Below are 16,710 nucleotides of genomic sequence, written 5' to 3'. Positions count from 1 at the left end.
GCCAAAATATACGTTAATTTATAATATATAGAGAAATAGTAATATTAAAAAAACATAAGAATGATGTACAATTATATGTAATAAGAAATATGTTTTAGTAATTATGATTAATAAAGGGAAAATTATAATAAACAAGTTATATCAAATAAAATTATTTACAACGGAAAATAATATAATCAAGAAATAGAAAGAGATAATATATATTATAACATATAATAAAATTTAAAAAAACTTTCGACACATTATATTCCCTTTTAACACTTGTGTGGTCGATATTGTAATGTACATAATTTTTGTTGGCATATAAATAAATATTACTTAAAATAACATAATATATTAAAACTACTATGTGGCATACTCAAATATATTAAATTGGGCTTTTAATGAAATATATCTATAAAAGCATAACTATTTATATTTCATACCGTTTGTTTAATAGAATAAACGTAGATAATTATAAAAATGTAATATCAAAAATATATTATGTTTATTATATAATAATAGATGCTAATTTGTATATGTAAACAAGTTAAACATAATTAATTAAAAATAAATATAAAATATCCTTGAATTTACATATGCTACATAATATACATTACCCTTGACCATTATAGAACAATAACATAATTATTATTTTATTTTGTGTTTTTGTAAATATATGCACTATATAAATTTATATATTTAAATATATATATATTTGTCAAAATACTTGGTTAAAGACATTTATATGATACTTTCATTTGGATAACAACGTGTCAAAATTTACAAATTTGTATTGATGTAAAAAAGTATAACACAACTTAATAATTAAAACTTCCTATTATGAAAATTATATAATTATAAAAATTACATGAATATAATAAGCATTTTTTTAATTATTATTTTCTATGCTTTCTTATAACTAATTCAGTTGATATTTTTTAGCAGCTTTCGTATTTTGTTTTTTAATTACTTTATGCATGTTATATTAATTAATTATATTAACGTCCAATTAAATTAAATAATTAGCTGCATTCATAAAAATGAAAGAATTATCAATAAATAACTTCCTTTTTATTTGAAATATCTAATTAGTTACTTAGTAATTGTACACGACATTAATCAATGGTATTATTAAATATAAATATTAATTTTATAAATGTACATATATGAGTTCTCATATATATGTATTAATATTAATATTAGTCCTTTAATTCTTATTGACTTCATGTAGATTTAATGTAATTTGTAATAATAATTTATCACAAATATTACTTTCATATAATTAATTTATGTTTCTTCTAATTAGAGATATTACTAACGATGTAGTAATAATGACAAATATGACTTTTTTAATTTCAATATTTTATTTAAATATAAATTAATGTCATTTATATATATTTTCAATGAAATTATTAATCTCTTATTGTTTCATTCAGTAATAATTTTTATTGTAGAATATACCTCTCCTACAATACTATTACAACTATAAATTCTCTGAGATATGTTCGCGCAAACATATATTTGATAATGTAATCACTGAAATAAGGGTAATTCTAATTTATATCTATATGTATTTCATTCTTCTAAAGAGCTTTCTGACATCTATTTATTCTAATTAATTTTTTTGTTTCAAAACGTACTTAATCTTTTCTTATTACCAATAAATTTATTTATATTAAACTAATGAGATGTTTTAAAAAAAAAAAAAAAAAACAATAACTATAGTTAAAATTGATTTTTTTTTAGTATCAAATTAATAAATTCATTATATTTATAAATGTATAAGTAATTTGCTTGTACAATATTTTTTATTATTACTTCTGTGTTCATCCTTATATACGTGTTTAAATGTGATGCATATTATAAGCACATGCATCCACTCGTAAGACCATCCTATGCATTTATGTATATGTAAATTGTTTTCATAGAACTTTAAAAAACTAATAATTTGTACCTTTCCATTTTTTACTTTTAGCATTTTTACTTTTAAATTGGTTCTTTCTGAATGCTTATAACAATTATGTTAATTAAAAACCTTTATAATAACCTTTAATAAAAGTAATCACATGTAAATTTACAAATGTGACTTATTATAAAATAGAGCTATTGTTAAACGAATTATCTATACAACTAATTAATTTAATCAACAACACCTTTATTTTTCCTTAACATCTATATACTTTATGCTTCCTTTTGTTAACAACATTAAGAGAAATATACTTTTTAATGAATTTCATACTCTGGTGATATTACCTTGTCATATATTAGAGTACTATCATTCGTCTCATTCTATCTTATATGCATGAACACTTACATGAGTCCATGTACATCAGGAGAGCATAAGGGGTAATGTGAGAAAAAATACGTAAATAAATTTCCAGCATACAAATGTTTATATGTACATATATAAGTATATGCATACGCTTACAACTTAAAAATGTAAACAAGCTAAAACATCCAAAGAAAGATAGTACAAAAAAAAATATATATATTCATAAGTGCTATATGTATAAATACGCATTCAATCATGAATAATACAATCTTATGTATCCATACAATTATGCATACAATTGTATACACAAACCATTTCATTTATTTATGTACGCAATATTAACTTTCGATAAAAAATGTATTATTAGTTATATTTTTTTTAAAAGTTTAAGTACACATTAGAGCCTCTATAAATATATTTTACAGATGGAGTCAACATATAAAAAATGTACTTATATATAAGCAAAACATTGTCACAAAAAGAAATTCCTCAAAAAATGTCATAAGGCTGAATATATAAAACATGCAATATAAAATGCATTTTATTTTTTCTATTTTAATTCTTTCATATGCACTCTGTGGAAGAGAAAGTGATTAAATGAACTTTTTTAATTATGCGGAAGAATAATTCAAAGTACATAACTACGTATAAAAGTATATATTCATTTATGAAACATAGAACGGTACATATGAGGAAATATGTAAATTGATACATCACATTATGAGATACATGTATGTTCATGTGGATGTACATATACTTATACATATGCATGTATATATGTATTAGCTTTAGAAACATGTGTAACAAATATAAATTCTTTAATATATATGATTTCATTTCTTATATTCCTAATTTCCAAATACATAATTAGAAGCTAATTTTCTCAGTTTTTCTCCTTTTTATGAGAATAAAGGGAAAAACAAATAATTTAGAAAAATATTTTATTTAAATTATCTTCCTTTTTTTTCTGACTCATTCGTTAAACACATACGTTCATATCCATCTTCATTTTTAGAAAAATATCTTTGTAACTGTTGTCTTAACGTATAAATAAAAGGAAAATATAATGGTTTTAAAATTAGCAGTTATAAATTCATATTTCGTTTCATAAGAAATAACATTTTATATGATTTACTGTTCTTTTTTTTTCTTTTTTTTTTTTTTTGGAATTTCTCCTGTCCATCCTTGCTATGTTTGGTTTCTCTTCTTCTCCATCTTCTCTTTTTCCTGCGTAACTTTCTCGTTGAATAAATGATTTTCATAGAGATATAAGTAATCGAAAAAAAAGTTTGTATTATTCATATTTATCGTATTCTTAATTCTTACATACATATAATGTTCATTCGCGAAATTCTACTTTATTATTTTTATTAATATTTATGAACATAAACTCCACGAATACATATCGATACAATGAAATAAAGCACACAATGTGTACAAAATAAAAGAAAATTTACAATTATAACTACATATATCACAACAGTTATTATATCAGTTTATATTATATCCACGATTCATTGACTTCATGACAATAGTAGAACACCAATTCTACTTTTTCTTAAATATAATAATTTTTATACCTTGTAATTCCATTAAAATTTAATAAGATTTTATTTTTAATTTTAATTTTTCAAGTATTAAATGCAAAAAAAGTAGAAACAAAAAAATGAGATAAAAGTTAGAAGTATAAATCTGCAATAAAAACAAAAAATCGAGAATATGAAGAACTTATTACAAGTATATGTGCATATGTAATTTATATTCAATATTCATATACACATATAAATATTTTAAAATTATTCAAAAATTACTAAAAAAACAAAAAAAAAAAAAAATATATGCATATATATATATCGTAATATACTTATTTTACATGCATATATATATAATACCCACAGAAGAAAATATTTTAATAATATATAGTAATACTTCATATTATATAACAAAAAACACAAATATTTTATATTAAATTCTTATTAGCTGTTTTTTCACTTTCATTACTCATTAATGATTGCATATATAAGTTTCAAAATTCATATCACTTTAGTATATTTTTCCAAAGAAAAAAATATCAACATGTTATATCATTAACTGAATAATTCTTCTTTATTTTTTTTTTTTGTAAATATAATAACTATAATATATATTAACATTATCTCATATTTTTCGTTAGAATCTCTAAAAAAGTATATTTAATATATTAATATTAGTTACCAATATTAGGAGAAAAACATTATTATTCTAAAATTAAATACATTATACTTAATTAACTCTGATACAGAAAATATATAATATTTTACTAATAGAACTAACTAAAACTTACATCACTAAAAAAACAAGGTTATGTACCAAAAAATTAACTAAAATAAAATTAAAAAAAAATTTTAATTAAATTTTATTTAGAAAAGTAGAATTATAAATATAAATGAATTATTAGTTATCAATATAAATTATGCGTATTTATATACATCTCAAAATACATATTAACTCCTTATTTAATATATTTGTATACATTGAAAATAGGAAATATATATATAAATATATATACGCATTATTATATTAATGCAGAAAAACATATATTGTTTCAATATTGTTAATGACTACATAGCTTTTTACCTATATATATATACATACTTAAAATTTTACAATTAAAAAAAAAAAAAATTGTAGATACTGTCTATTTATATATGTAAACATTTAATTTATTAATATAATATTTTGATAATGTAAAAAATAAAAATTATATATCTTTTATTTATTTATAAATTTTGAATATAATATTTATTTAATTCGCTTTTATAAATTTAGTTAACACCAAATTTAAATTTTATAATGAATGATACTAAATATTCATTTTAATTATAACCTTACACACTCTATTACCTGGATGATATATATAAATAATCAACATTTAATAAAGATATTTTTTCATCATATATATTTATATCCTCAAATTTATATCATGTAAAAAGTACTAAAATTAAATTAAAATGGTTTTACAATAATTATACCTTATGATATATTTTTCATGAAGCATATTTTATAGGATTAATATTACATTTTGTAATTAGTAATAGATATATATATATACATATCTTCACAATAAAATATATTTATATTCTTCTGTTATATATAAAACAATACACATATATTGCTAATTTAAATCTAAAAATAAAAATTCTTTGTAACATGATAAAATAACCATTTGGACTAGAATAACATATAAAATAAAAAGCAACGCATTTTATATGAAATGTAAATTATTACAAGAATTCTATAAAATATAATAGTTGTTGAATTATATATTAATTTTAATGTACATGTATATTATTTTTATAAAAATATATTTAAATAAAAAATAAATATAATTGTGACAAATACATTTTATTAATATGAACAAATTCTTTATAATACGAATTGAAAAATAATAAAAATTTGAAATATACTAATAAACGAAAAACGTATTTTACTTATGTATAATGAAGGCCGCGTATGTGAATATTTATAAAATTTATGCAATTGTAGTTATTTTTATTAGGAAATCACTAAAGATATTACAGATAATATTTATTATTAAAAACTTATTTTAAAAGAAAGCATATTCCTTACTCTACATTTTACATTTTTCTAAACTTAATTTTTTCATATTTCTTAACCTTTTTATGATAAAAAATAATCCATGATATAATTGTGACACCCATTATAATGAAAGGTACGAAATAAATTACAGTACCAAATAAATTAGAAAATACGCTGGGTTTGTTATAGCTCCCAAACGCAGGTGTAAAAAATTGTTTTAAGTATGTAGCCCAAGAATTCCCTATAGACTTACTAAAATTATGCCCAAGATTTTCCATCCAATCTTTAGCTCCCGAAATATTTAATACCTTACGCAACATATTTTGAAGTCCAAATTCTCCAGATAAATCTAAAATGAGCGATAAGAATAATAACAAAAACAATAATAAAGGAATGAAAGTCGTAATCCATATTTTTTAAGTATAATTTTTTTGTACAATTTATCACTAATTGTCCTGTTTTTTTTAAGAAAATCCTCATAGTCAAGTTCTTTGAATATTTTTTTTTCAAAACGGGAATATTTTTTAGTTTCGAAAATACATGAATTATAGTTCTTATCTTGTTTATGATTTCCCGCTTTATTTAATGAACTTCCCTTTGTTGATTTCGTTCTTACTTTTTTGTCATTTTCATTACTATACACACTTTTTTTGTTATTTTCTCCATTATACGGTAAATCATCCTTTATTCCTAAAATATTTGAATACATATCCTGTTTATATCTTGAAAGTAATCGACGAACTCTTGTACCTAATTTTCTACGAAAAATGCACATCTCATTCAGAGAGTTGTTAAACAAAATCTAAAAAAACAAAGTAAACATTAGTTATTTAAAGATTATAAAATTTTATTTCAAGATAACTTATCAATAAAAACAAAACTTGAAAAATAGCAATAAACCAAATATTTTCTAATAGAATTATCATACCATATCATTGTTAAAATATGATCTCCAAGGTAAAAAGATAAAGGCAAAAATTTTAACAAGTAAGAGTATTATAATTTTAATTTCCATGATATAGAATTTTAATGCTGTAACTTAATTAGGAAATAATAAATTTACAATAGTATAATATTATTTTAATAATAAAAAATAATTCTTTATTTATTTAATATGCTTTTCTATTATCCTTTATTGTTTCTTAAAATCATTAAATAAAAAAGGTACATATAATATTTTTAAGAGTAGACACAAAGAAAAGTATGTTTAAGAATATACGATAGAATTCCTACGTTTATTTTACTTTTAAGAAACTAATTTTTATTAAGAAAAAATAATATTAATTCATATATAAATATTTAAAATATATAATATATTTATTTAATATAGTAGAGTAATTAAATAATTTTTTATTATTCCGTTATGAATAAATTAAAATAAAAATATAAGTTTGCTGATTATATCCGAATACATAGTTTAAGTAGAATATAGAATGTAGGGAATATAGGTAATACATTTTCCCTGTAGTGAGATAATAACTAATTTTAGCAATGTTTTTATAATAATAATTCTAATTTTATGAACATTCTATTTTTGTGAAGTTGAAATTAATGTTATGTAATATTAATTATCATAATAATCTAATAATAGCAATGCTAAATGAAGTATACATCATATAACATTTTATATTATATTATATTAATGACACCACTTTAAATTTTTAATGAGCAATAATATATTTAAAAAATCTAGTTTTCTGGATTATACAAAATCTATAATGTAATATATATTTATAAGTTAAATAAATGATAATTTATTATTTTTTTTATAACAATCTTTGTAAAATACAATTTTAAATTACGTTTAATTCATATTGCTTGTAAACGAATTGTTATTATATCCTTGTACTTATTATGTATTCCTTTTTTCAAATATATATATTTTTAGAAGAAATATTAATGCTATATAATAAAGTAAAAAAAAAGTATATATATTAATACTTATACCTACTATTATTGTGATATCCATGGTTCAATATTTTATTTTTTTCATGTGTTCATTAATAAAAACGCATATATTTTTTTCTTATTTCTTTATTATATTATGCAAATGAAAGTAATATCTATAAAATAAAATTAAATAAAAAATACGAAAGTGCAATAAAAAAATAATAAAAGTATTTGTCACCTTATATGCTATAACACCAATGAAATACTCAATATTAATAATAACATATATACTATTTATACTAAAACTAAAAATTCCCTAATAAGATATTACTAATCCTTAGAAATAACCTTAATACTATCTTTCGAACTCTAACCTAAAACCTACATTTGTATTTATAAATTGTGTAAAAAAAAAAATTCTTATTTTTTTAGTTTTATTTTATTTAATAAATTAGCAGTATAAATAAGAAAGAGTTGTTATTGGTCAATATATATAATATTAATTAATATATATTCTTAAATTAATATTAAATAATTACTTATATATTTATATACACTTTAATGTAGCATAAATATATAAATAAATTCATATATATGAAGAAATTATTATAAAAAAAATATATATTTACTTTTATTACTTTTTATGATAATTTAGATTATTACAGATATATAATAAATTTTTAGAAATACTATTCTATCGCAGATAGACAAAAGAATTTGTACATAATATAAATTAATATATTATTAAAATTTACTAATTAATTAAATTATTGAATTGCATAAAAAATAAAAACAACATAATGCCTTTATTTATAGATTATCAATTTAATATACATTCAATTAATATCTTCAAAATTTGATTAACACTAGAATTAAGCACAATAATAAAATGACAATTTTTTATAAAACTTTATTTAATATGATATGGAATCACAGTTTTACTAAACAATTATAAATAATCGAAATTTACAAAGAATGTTTTTTCATTATATATTTATTATTTCACGTTTATGTGATTCAAATAATATTAATATATACTGTGAGATAGAAATTTACAAATTGTACTTTATATAAAATATTTTACATGTAATTTATCATATAAAATAAATATTAATTTTTTCTGTAAATTAAACAAAAAATATATATATACATATCAGTATCAATAAATATATATCATTCATTTCATAAAATATAAAAAAAGTAAAATTTGTACTAACTAAAGATTATACCACTTTTTGTTAATAACCAGAACAATTGACGGTTCTAGACGAGAATGGGTTATAAGATATATAGTAGCACTTATTATTTAAAATATTGTTATCACAAGAATTCAATAAAAATGTATGTATTTTGATAATACTTATTTATTTTAAAGCATATATATGTATTTTTCATGAAAATTAATATAAATACACAAATATATATATTATGTTATATGTATTTATTATAAATTAATTAATAAATTAAGAAGTATACTGTAAACAAATCGTACATCCTAATTTACAACAAAATGAAGAATATAATTTTTTGCTATGATACATAATATATCCTATATGTACACACGAGTATTTATCATTTTATAAAGATTAAAATTACGTTTATTATGTATATACCACTAAAAATATCATAGAAATTACATCGTATTTATAAGCAGCTTGTAAAAAACTATATAGTCAAAATTATTCATTTCGCTCTGTCATATACTTAATTTTTTTATATTTTTCATTATTTCTTAAGATTTTAGGAATTGATACTAAAATTATTACAGATAATATAATGATAACTATTCCAAATAGTATTAGAAAAGAATACATTTTTGCGTCCCCTCCATCTGATTGTAGAAGACTATCCAAAGGTGATAACACTTTTTCCAAATAATTTAATCCATATAATATGGGTAATCCTATTCCAAACAAGAAAAAAAGAAAAAATATGAAAACTCCAAATCCGTAACTTCTAAATTTGATTTTTTTTAATTTTATATCTCTCATTCTCCTTTTTTTTTCAAGAAAAGAATCATAATCTTTTTTCTTAATCCATTTCTTTTCAAAATGAAAATATTTTCCATCAAAAATTCCATTATTATAATCCACAAATTCTGTGTAGTATTGCGCCTTATTTAATGGGCATCTATTAGACTGTTTCTTTTTTTTTATGAACACATTTTCATTATTATATATTGCTTTTTTCTCGCACTCTCTGTTGTCTGCTATATCTTCCTTTAACGATACAATATTTAAATCCTTTTTCTTTTTATATTTTGCTAGTAATCGGTAATTTCTTATTTCTAATTTTCTAATAAGATTTAAATTATCTTCCAAAATATTGTTAAAGGAGCTCTAAAAAAATAAAAAAATGTTAATATTATATTTTTAATAGAATAAAAATATAATTTAAAAAAAATATATTATTATATTCAAAACCGAGAAAATATGTATAAGCGAAATGTACTATAATAATTCTATCGTACTATATCATTGTAAAAATGACATATCCATATTAAAAGCATAAACTTTGAAAACTTAATAAAAAAAAGTAACTTAATTCTTTGTTCCATGATTTAAATTTTTAATAATCTGATATGTTATATACGAAAAAACTGTAAAGATAAAATATACTTCTAGTGATAAAAAAAAGCTATATTTATTTTAAAATTTAATTTTTAATATTTTTTATTTTTTCATAATAATTTTATGTATTATATTTAACTATATTATATTTCATAACATTAGCAAAGTAAGATAACATTATAAATGCATTACATAATTTATATCTTAATCTTTTTTTAAAAAAAAAACTAATTATTATTAAAATAAAGTAAATTGAAATCATTCATATATACTAAAAATATACATTTTAACATATTACACTATATATATTATATATTTTTTTAACCTTTATAAAAATAAAAAACAATATATTACTTCTTAATATTCAATTTATTATAGAATCTAGAATTCTGCGTATATATCGTATAGAATATAGATAATATATTTTCCTATATATAAAGTTGATAATAACTAATTTTAATGAAGTTTACCTATTAATAATTATAATATTTCAAACATTTTTTTTTTTTTTTAAATAATTATTATTTATAAATGATGTTAATTATACAACATTATAATAAGAGTTATAATAAATGAAAAAAGCAATAACTTGCACAATTACTTTTATATTTTTTAAACGATGTGCAATATTCCACCATATATTAAATATTTTAAAAATTTCATATATAAAATACTACATAATCCACAAGTATATATTTATTTTATATGTAAATAAAGCATAATACTTTATTCTTGTGATATATATTTTGAACGTTGTGATTTATAAGTATAATATATAATATTATTTTCTAATAAAATGTTTTTAAATTTATTTATTATATTTTATTTTTGAATAAATATAAATTTTAAAAAGGAATGTAATAAAAAACGAATAGTATATAGTGCAGTTATTGTTAAAATATATAAAAATTAAAATAATTTTTATTGTATAATGTTTTTTTATAAATAGATAAAGAATAAGAATGCTTATATTTGTTTATTAGTTTACCTTTTTATAGATATTTAAGTAATTTTTAAAAAATATAATTAAATTAACATTTTTGTAAGTGTTATAATAAAACAATCAATGTACGTGTTCACATGATTTTTGGAGAAGTTTACTAGTTCATAATATTAGTAATATTATACATACAATTTCTACTAAAACTAAAATTATACTAATAAATATGCACTATTCTTTATAAATAGGTTGTAATGTAAGTCTAAATCGTGAGCCTAAATTTATGAATTATATATTAAAAAAAAAAATTTTCTTATTTCCTTTTATTTAAAATATTAGCTTAAAAAAAAATTTGTAATTAACAATATAAACTATATTAATTGTTTTTTGCTTAAAATAATGTTAAAATTATTTTTAATATATTTATAGAAAACAACCATAAATAGTGAAAATACGTAAATAAATACATATTGTCATAAGATTGCAGAAAAAATATATTTATTTTTATTATCCCTAAAGATTATTTAGTATTTTGAAGAAATATAAATACTTTTAGATGATGGTTATAACGAAAAAACAAAAATAACATTTTTGTATACTATCCATTAATATACCACTAGATTTAGTTCATTAATTTAATATATCATTGACATATAAACGTAAGAACTATATATATCGTATTCATCCATAAATTTTTAATACTACATATATTTAACTAATACAGAAAAATTGAATTAACTCCATAGTTTTGCACAATAATAATATATCTAATAACTTTTTCTCGTTATCTTTTTGTTAAAATTTAAAATTCTGAAGTTATTAAACATTTATCAATATCCTTTTATGAATATATTATTTTATTATATATATATATATATATATATACGTTCTCTTTTATACCATGAAAAAGAAGTTAAAAAATTTTTACTATACACATATATTTTATAACCCATAACTGATAAAACTAATTTTGTACAATAAATATTAAGTCCACTTAAAGCAAAAATATAATATATATATATATATGTACGTATCGAACCAACATAATATGCTAGGGTATTTATATTAAAATTAAAAAAAGACACATTCATTATTAATTTAAAACTAATAATACATTTTTTTTTTTTTTATCTTAACAAACAATCTTTTCAGAAAACATATAACACAAAAGAGAATAAAAGTTATTAGTTAAAATGTAAGTTATTGAGTTCTATAAAATTATGCGAACTATTCTATCATTTATTCATTTTATAGCCCAATATATATTATTCATACACACCTACTTATGTGTAAAAATACATATTTATGTAATACTAAATGTTTTTAATTAATACTAAATAAAACACTAAAATACAAAGTCTAAAATGTTAAAACTTTCAAACTCACCAAAAAATGAACACAAATTTTTATTATTGTTTCTAAAAGTAACCTGATATACTCATGTATATTTACAATATTTTAGGGATTATGTGTATTTTTAGCAAGTATAACACTAAAAATGTTATAGATATTATTTCATATTATATTCTTTATAAAAAGATATTCATTACACATTGTTCATTTTACGGATACACTAACATAATTTTTTTATATTTTTCATTATTTCATAGAATCTTATAAAATTCCGTTATAATTATAACAGACAATATAAAAGTAAGTTATATATTATTACATGAAAAGAGGGTACTAATATATGCTGCACCATTCCTTTAGCATTGTGAAAAAATATTAATATGCTATATTCTGTATAAAATATATTATCCAAAAACTTTTATCCTGATAATAAGGCTATATCTTTTCTCAACAACAAAAAAAAAATATAGCAATTCCAAATCTGTAATTTATAAATATTTTTGCTATAAAAAAATAGAAACTCTTTATTCATACACAAATATACTGACTATATATGAGAAAGTACGCAAAAAATCATAAAATTTCAAACTAAAATATTATGAAGTTATTTGTATTTGATTTTTAAATATAAATGATATCCCCATGAAAATTTTAGATACATGTCTTCACATTTTATCCCAAGTTTTTTTACACAAAAAAAGTACATTGTAATATTTATTAACTTATTATATTTATAACAAATATAAATAATATTATAATATAAGAAAAATATTTTAAAAGTGCCGTTTTAATTATTATGCATGATTAATCAACTAAATGTATAAAGAAAATACTTTTTTTATCCAATATTTCTTATATACTTATATGTAAGTATAAACAAAATAAATAAATGTCCCAATATTTGAATATTATAAATCTAATTAATATAAAAAATAGGAATATAATTATACATTATTGGTTCTTTATATAGCAGAATTAATATATACGTAAGAAATATATTTATATTGTTTAGAGTAATATAGTTGATTCATATTATATGAATAATCGTCTAAAATAATTTAATAACATTTTAAATTAATATTGTAAGAGAGATGTAAATAATGTTAGCTAATAATTTCTTTATTAATATTAAGAATAGTTCATTTTGTTTAATACATATTGTTCATATAATTGTTCTAAAATATATTTATGTGAACCGTTTTTGTATGTTATAATTATTTTCTTATTGTATAATGAAAAATAGATAATAACCCGACATTAAAACATCATTTAAATGTCAGTTAATTATATATATATAATTCTTCATTATATTCATAACATATATAAATTTATTACTTTTAATTAATTATTTTTTTTTTTTTTAATTACATTTTCTTATTTTAATCATAAGAATTTAAAAAAATTTCTATTTCAAATTTTTATTTTTAATATTATTTCATATATTTAATATTCTTGTATATTCAGTAATATTAAATATCATTAATATACCATAAATTTAATTAAATTATGTTTTATACTGTTAAAAAAAATAAAACTTTAATTTAAATAATATAATATTTTAATTAAGTTAACTCATTGAGATATAATATTTTTTATTGTCAACATTCTATTAAGCATTTTTAATTAAAATATATAAGTTGTTAATTTGTGTAATATTTATTTCAAATTAAATTTTATTAAATCATTATTATCATAATATATTTTGTTGTTACAATTATTACGTATATATCAATTATTTTAAAAAAAAATTCATATAAAATGCTCTGGTAGACTCCTAATTTTTTTTCATTATTTTAATCAACATAAAATTTTAAAATTATATTTTTTTAAAGAATAATATGTATACTACATTCCATTTTTATTTATTTTTATTCATATTCATAGCTAAACTACGAAAGCAGGTTTATATTTAACGTAGAGAATATATAAATATAAACAAAATTTTCAAAATAAATTATTTACATATGCTTAGTTGCAATTATTATGTAATAATTGTTTATATATTTTTTAATGTTTTTTTTTAAATATATTTATCTATATTACTTAATAATATTATATTATAGAAAAATTAGTATAATATTTCTATTTAATGCATTTTTTCCTTTTTTAACTTTAAACATATTTTTTAATTAATATTAATTTAAGAAAGCCATAAATTTTCATATTTTAAAGTAACAAAAAACCATAAAGAAAAATTATAACTGTTATATTGAATATTATCAAAAAACATATATTCCTGAAAATTCTATCATTACATAAGTTTTAATATTCTAAATACATTCAACAGGATGAAACAAAAAATAAATTCTTCTTCCTTACCCTTTTAATATGGATATTCAATTATTCCTATGAAGTAAGATAATTATTATATTCAATAATTTCTATACATTTTTTGTAATCCTACATATTTATTTTAAATTGGATATTTTAATAATACGAACGTACATGTATTATTTTATATGTTATATATTTACCTTAATTTACAGCGAACTAACTTTGACAAATCATGCAATAAAAAAATCAGCTTTAATAATACATCAAATATAAGACCAAACAGATTATTATATGGGGAATCAAATGCAGATTCTCAAGAGGCCGTCTTTAATTTAAAAAAATATTTTAAAGATGATTTTGAGAACTCAAGTAATTCATTAGTGTTTAAGGATAATTCTGAAAATACCTATGATTCATTATCATCTATTGATTACCTTGATGAAGTTAATGAAGAACTAAAGAAAAAACCAATTCAACGAAAAAAATATAAGTTAACAGAAAATAACATATCACCATTAACAAGTCCACATACAAACAGATTAGATTCACAATTTGAAACAGAACTACCAGAACAATTACATAATGAACATAAAAGATCAAATATATTTACCCGTAAATCTAAAGAAATTATTACTAGAAAAACGTTTAAGGATTTTACGCCATATATATTAAGCTCTCTCTTTTTAATAATGTCTACTATAACTGAGTGGAGTTGGGGTATACATATATCATATGTATTATTGTTATTATCAGTATTGTATTTATTCTATAGAATATTTAACAATATTAATAAGGGTTTTGATAAAATATCGATAATACTTAATAAATATTTTAAACATACATTAGTATAATTCCGGAGAATAATTCTTAGAAATCTATAATTTATATCCAGTTATTTTAATGTATTTAAAATTTTATATGAATAAGAACACACATATATATATACTCTCAATTTGTATGTAATACAAGAATTATATTTAACATTGAACTAAAAAAATTCTTTTAATATTTAACCTGTTTTCCCTAACTTAAATATATTATTTATGATTTTAGTGTTTTTCTATATAACTAGCTCTGTATAAATTTTATAAGATAAAATAAATTAGAAATTTTTCTTTTTTTTCTATTATCCTTTATATATATATATATATATATATATATATGTTTAAGAGAATATTCCTTATATTTATATTTTAGTTATTTTACCAAAGTTTCGTTTAACTATTTTTTTTTGTTGAATTATTATTTATTACATATATGTTTGTTTTTCAGATGTAAATAAATATCTTTTATTATATAACTTTATAAATTTTTAGATTTTCCTTCTTTTGCATGTTGATACAGAAAACCTATATACATGTGTATACTGTTCTTATTAGAATAATACTGTTGAGAAATATTGAATAGTGGACTCAGAGTGTTTTAGCTAAATATAAAAATTCATTTAATAATAATATTTACTTAATAGTAATATTTTATATGTGTAAGTTTTAATTTTTCCACATGATATATTTTGATTGAAGAAAAAATAAATATGATTTAAAATTATTTCTTTCATAGTATAAACAAGAATATTATGCTACACATGTTCGTTATACATTATGACATGTACATATATGTTATTATTTTTTTCATTCTTGCTTTTTATATATATAAGCATAATTAATATATACATATTTATTCAAAAGTTGAATTTTTTGGTTTTCCTCATTATACATATTCTCTGTAATATATTTTACCTATAGTAATTGCAAATACCAGTTTTCTTAGATGCATTTCTATAATTAGACCCTATTAACCTTAGCTTTGTAAAATCGTATTATAAGTAAAAAACTTTTATATATTACAAA

The 16,710-nt window shown here is 18.5% G+C and overlaps 2 protein-coding genes and 1 pseudogene across 2 annotated transcripts, besides 1 other annotated feature; 1 reads left to right on the top strand and 2 right to left on the bottom strand.

The window, feature by feature from the left end:
• Positions 1-5,871: 5,871 nt before the first annotated feature.
• PmUG01_13060900 lies at positions 5,872-6,848 on the bottom strand (annotated as a pseudogene).
• Positions 5,872-6,848: a sequence feature (fam-l protein, pseudogene).
• Positions 6,849-9,402: 2,554 nt separating this feature from the next.
• PmUG01_13060800 (fam-m protein) lies at positions 9,403-10,280 on the bottom strand (the record flags this gene model as incomplete). The annotated part of the gene is made up of 2 exons (XM_029007601.1): positions 9,403-10,062; positions 10,194-10,280. The coding sequence occupies 2 exons, from the start codon at positions 10,278-10,280 to the stop codon at positions 9,403-9,405; spliced, it is 747 nt and encodes a 248-aa protein (XP_028863973.1).
• Positions 10,281-14,424: 4,144 nt separating this feature from the next.
• Positions 14,425-15,711, top strand: PmUG01_13060700 (Plasmodium exported protein, unknown function; the record flags this gene model as incomplete). The annotated part of the gene is made up of 2 exons (XM_029007599.1): positions 14,425-14,487; positions 15,073-15,711. 2 exons carry the CDS (start codon positions 14,425-14,427, stop codon positions 15,709-15,711), a joined length of 702 nt encoding a protein of 233 aa, XP_028863972.1.
• Positions 15,712-16,710: the final 999 nt, after the last annotated feature.

This window comes from Plasmodium malariae, assembly GCF_900090045.1.
Source record: "Plasmodium malariae genome assembly, chromosome: 13".
Taxonomy (NCBI): domain Eukaryota; phylum Apicomplexa; class Aconoidasida; order Haemosporida; family Plasmodiidae; genus Plasmodium; species Plasmodium malariae.
Note: the sequence above shows the minus strand (reverse complement) of the source record. Positions and strands in the feature narration are given on the sequence as shown.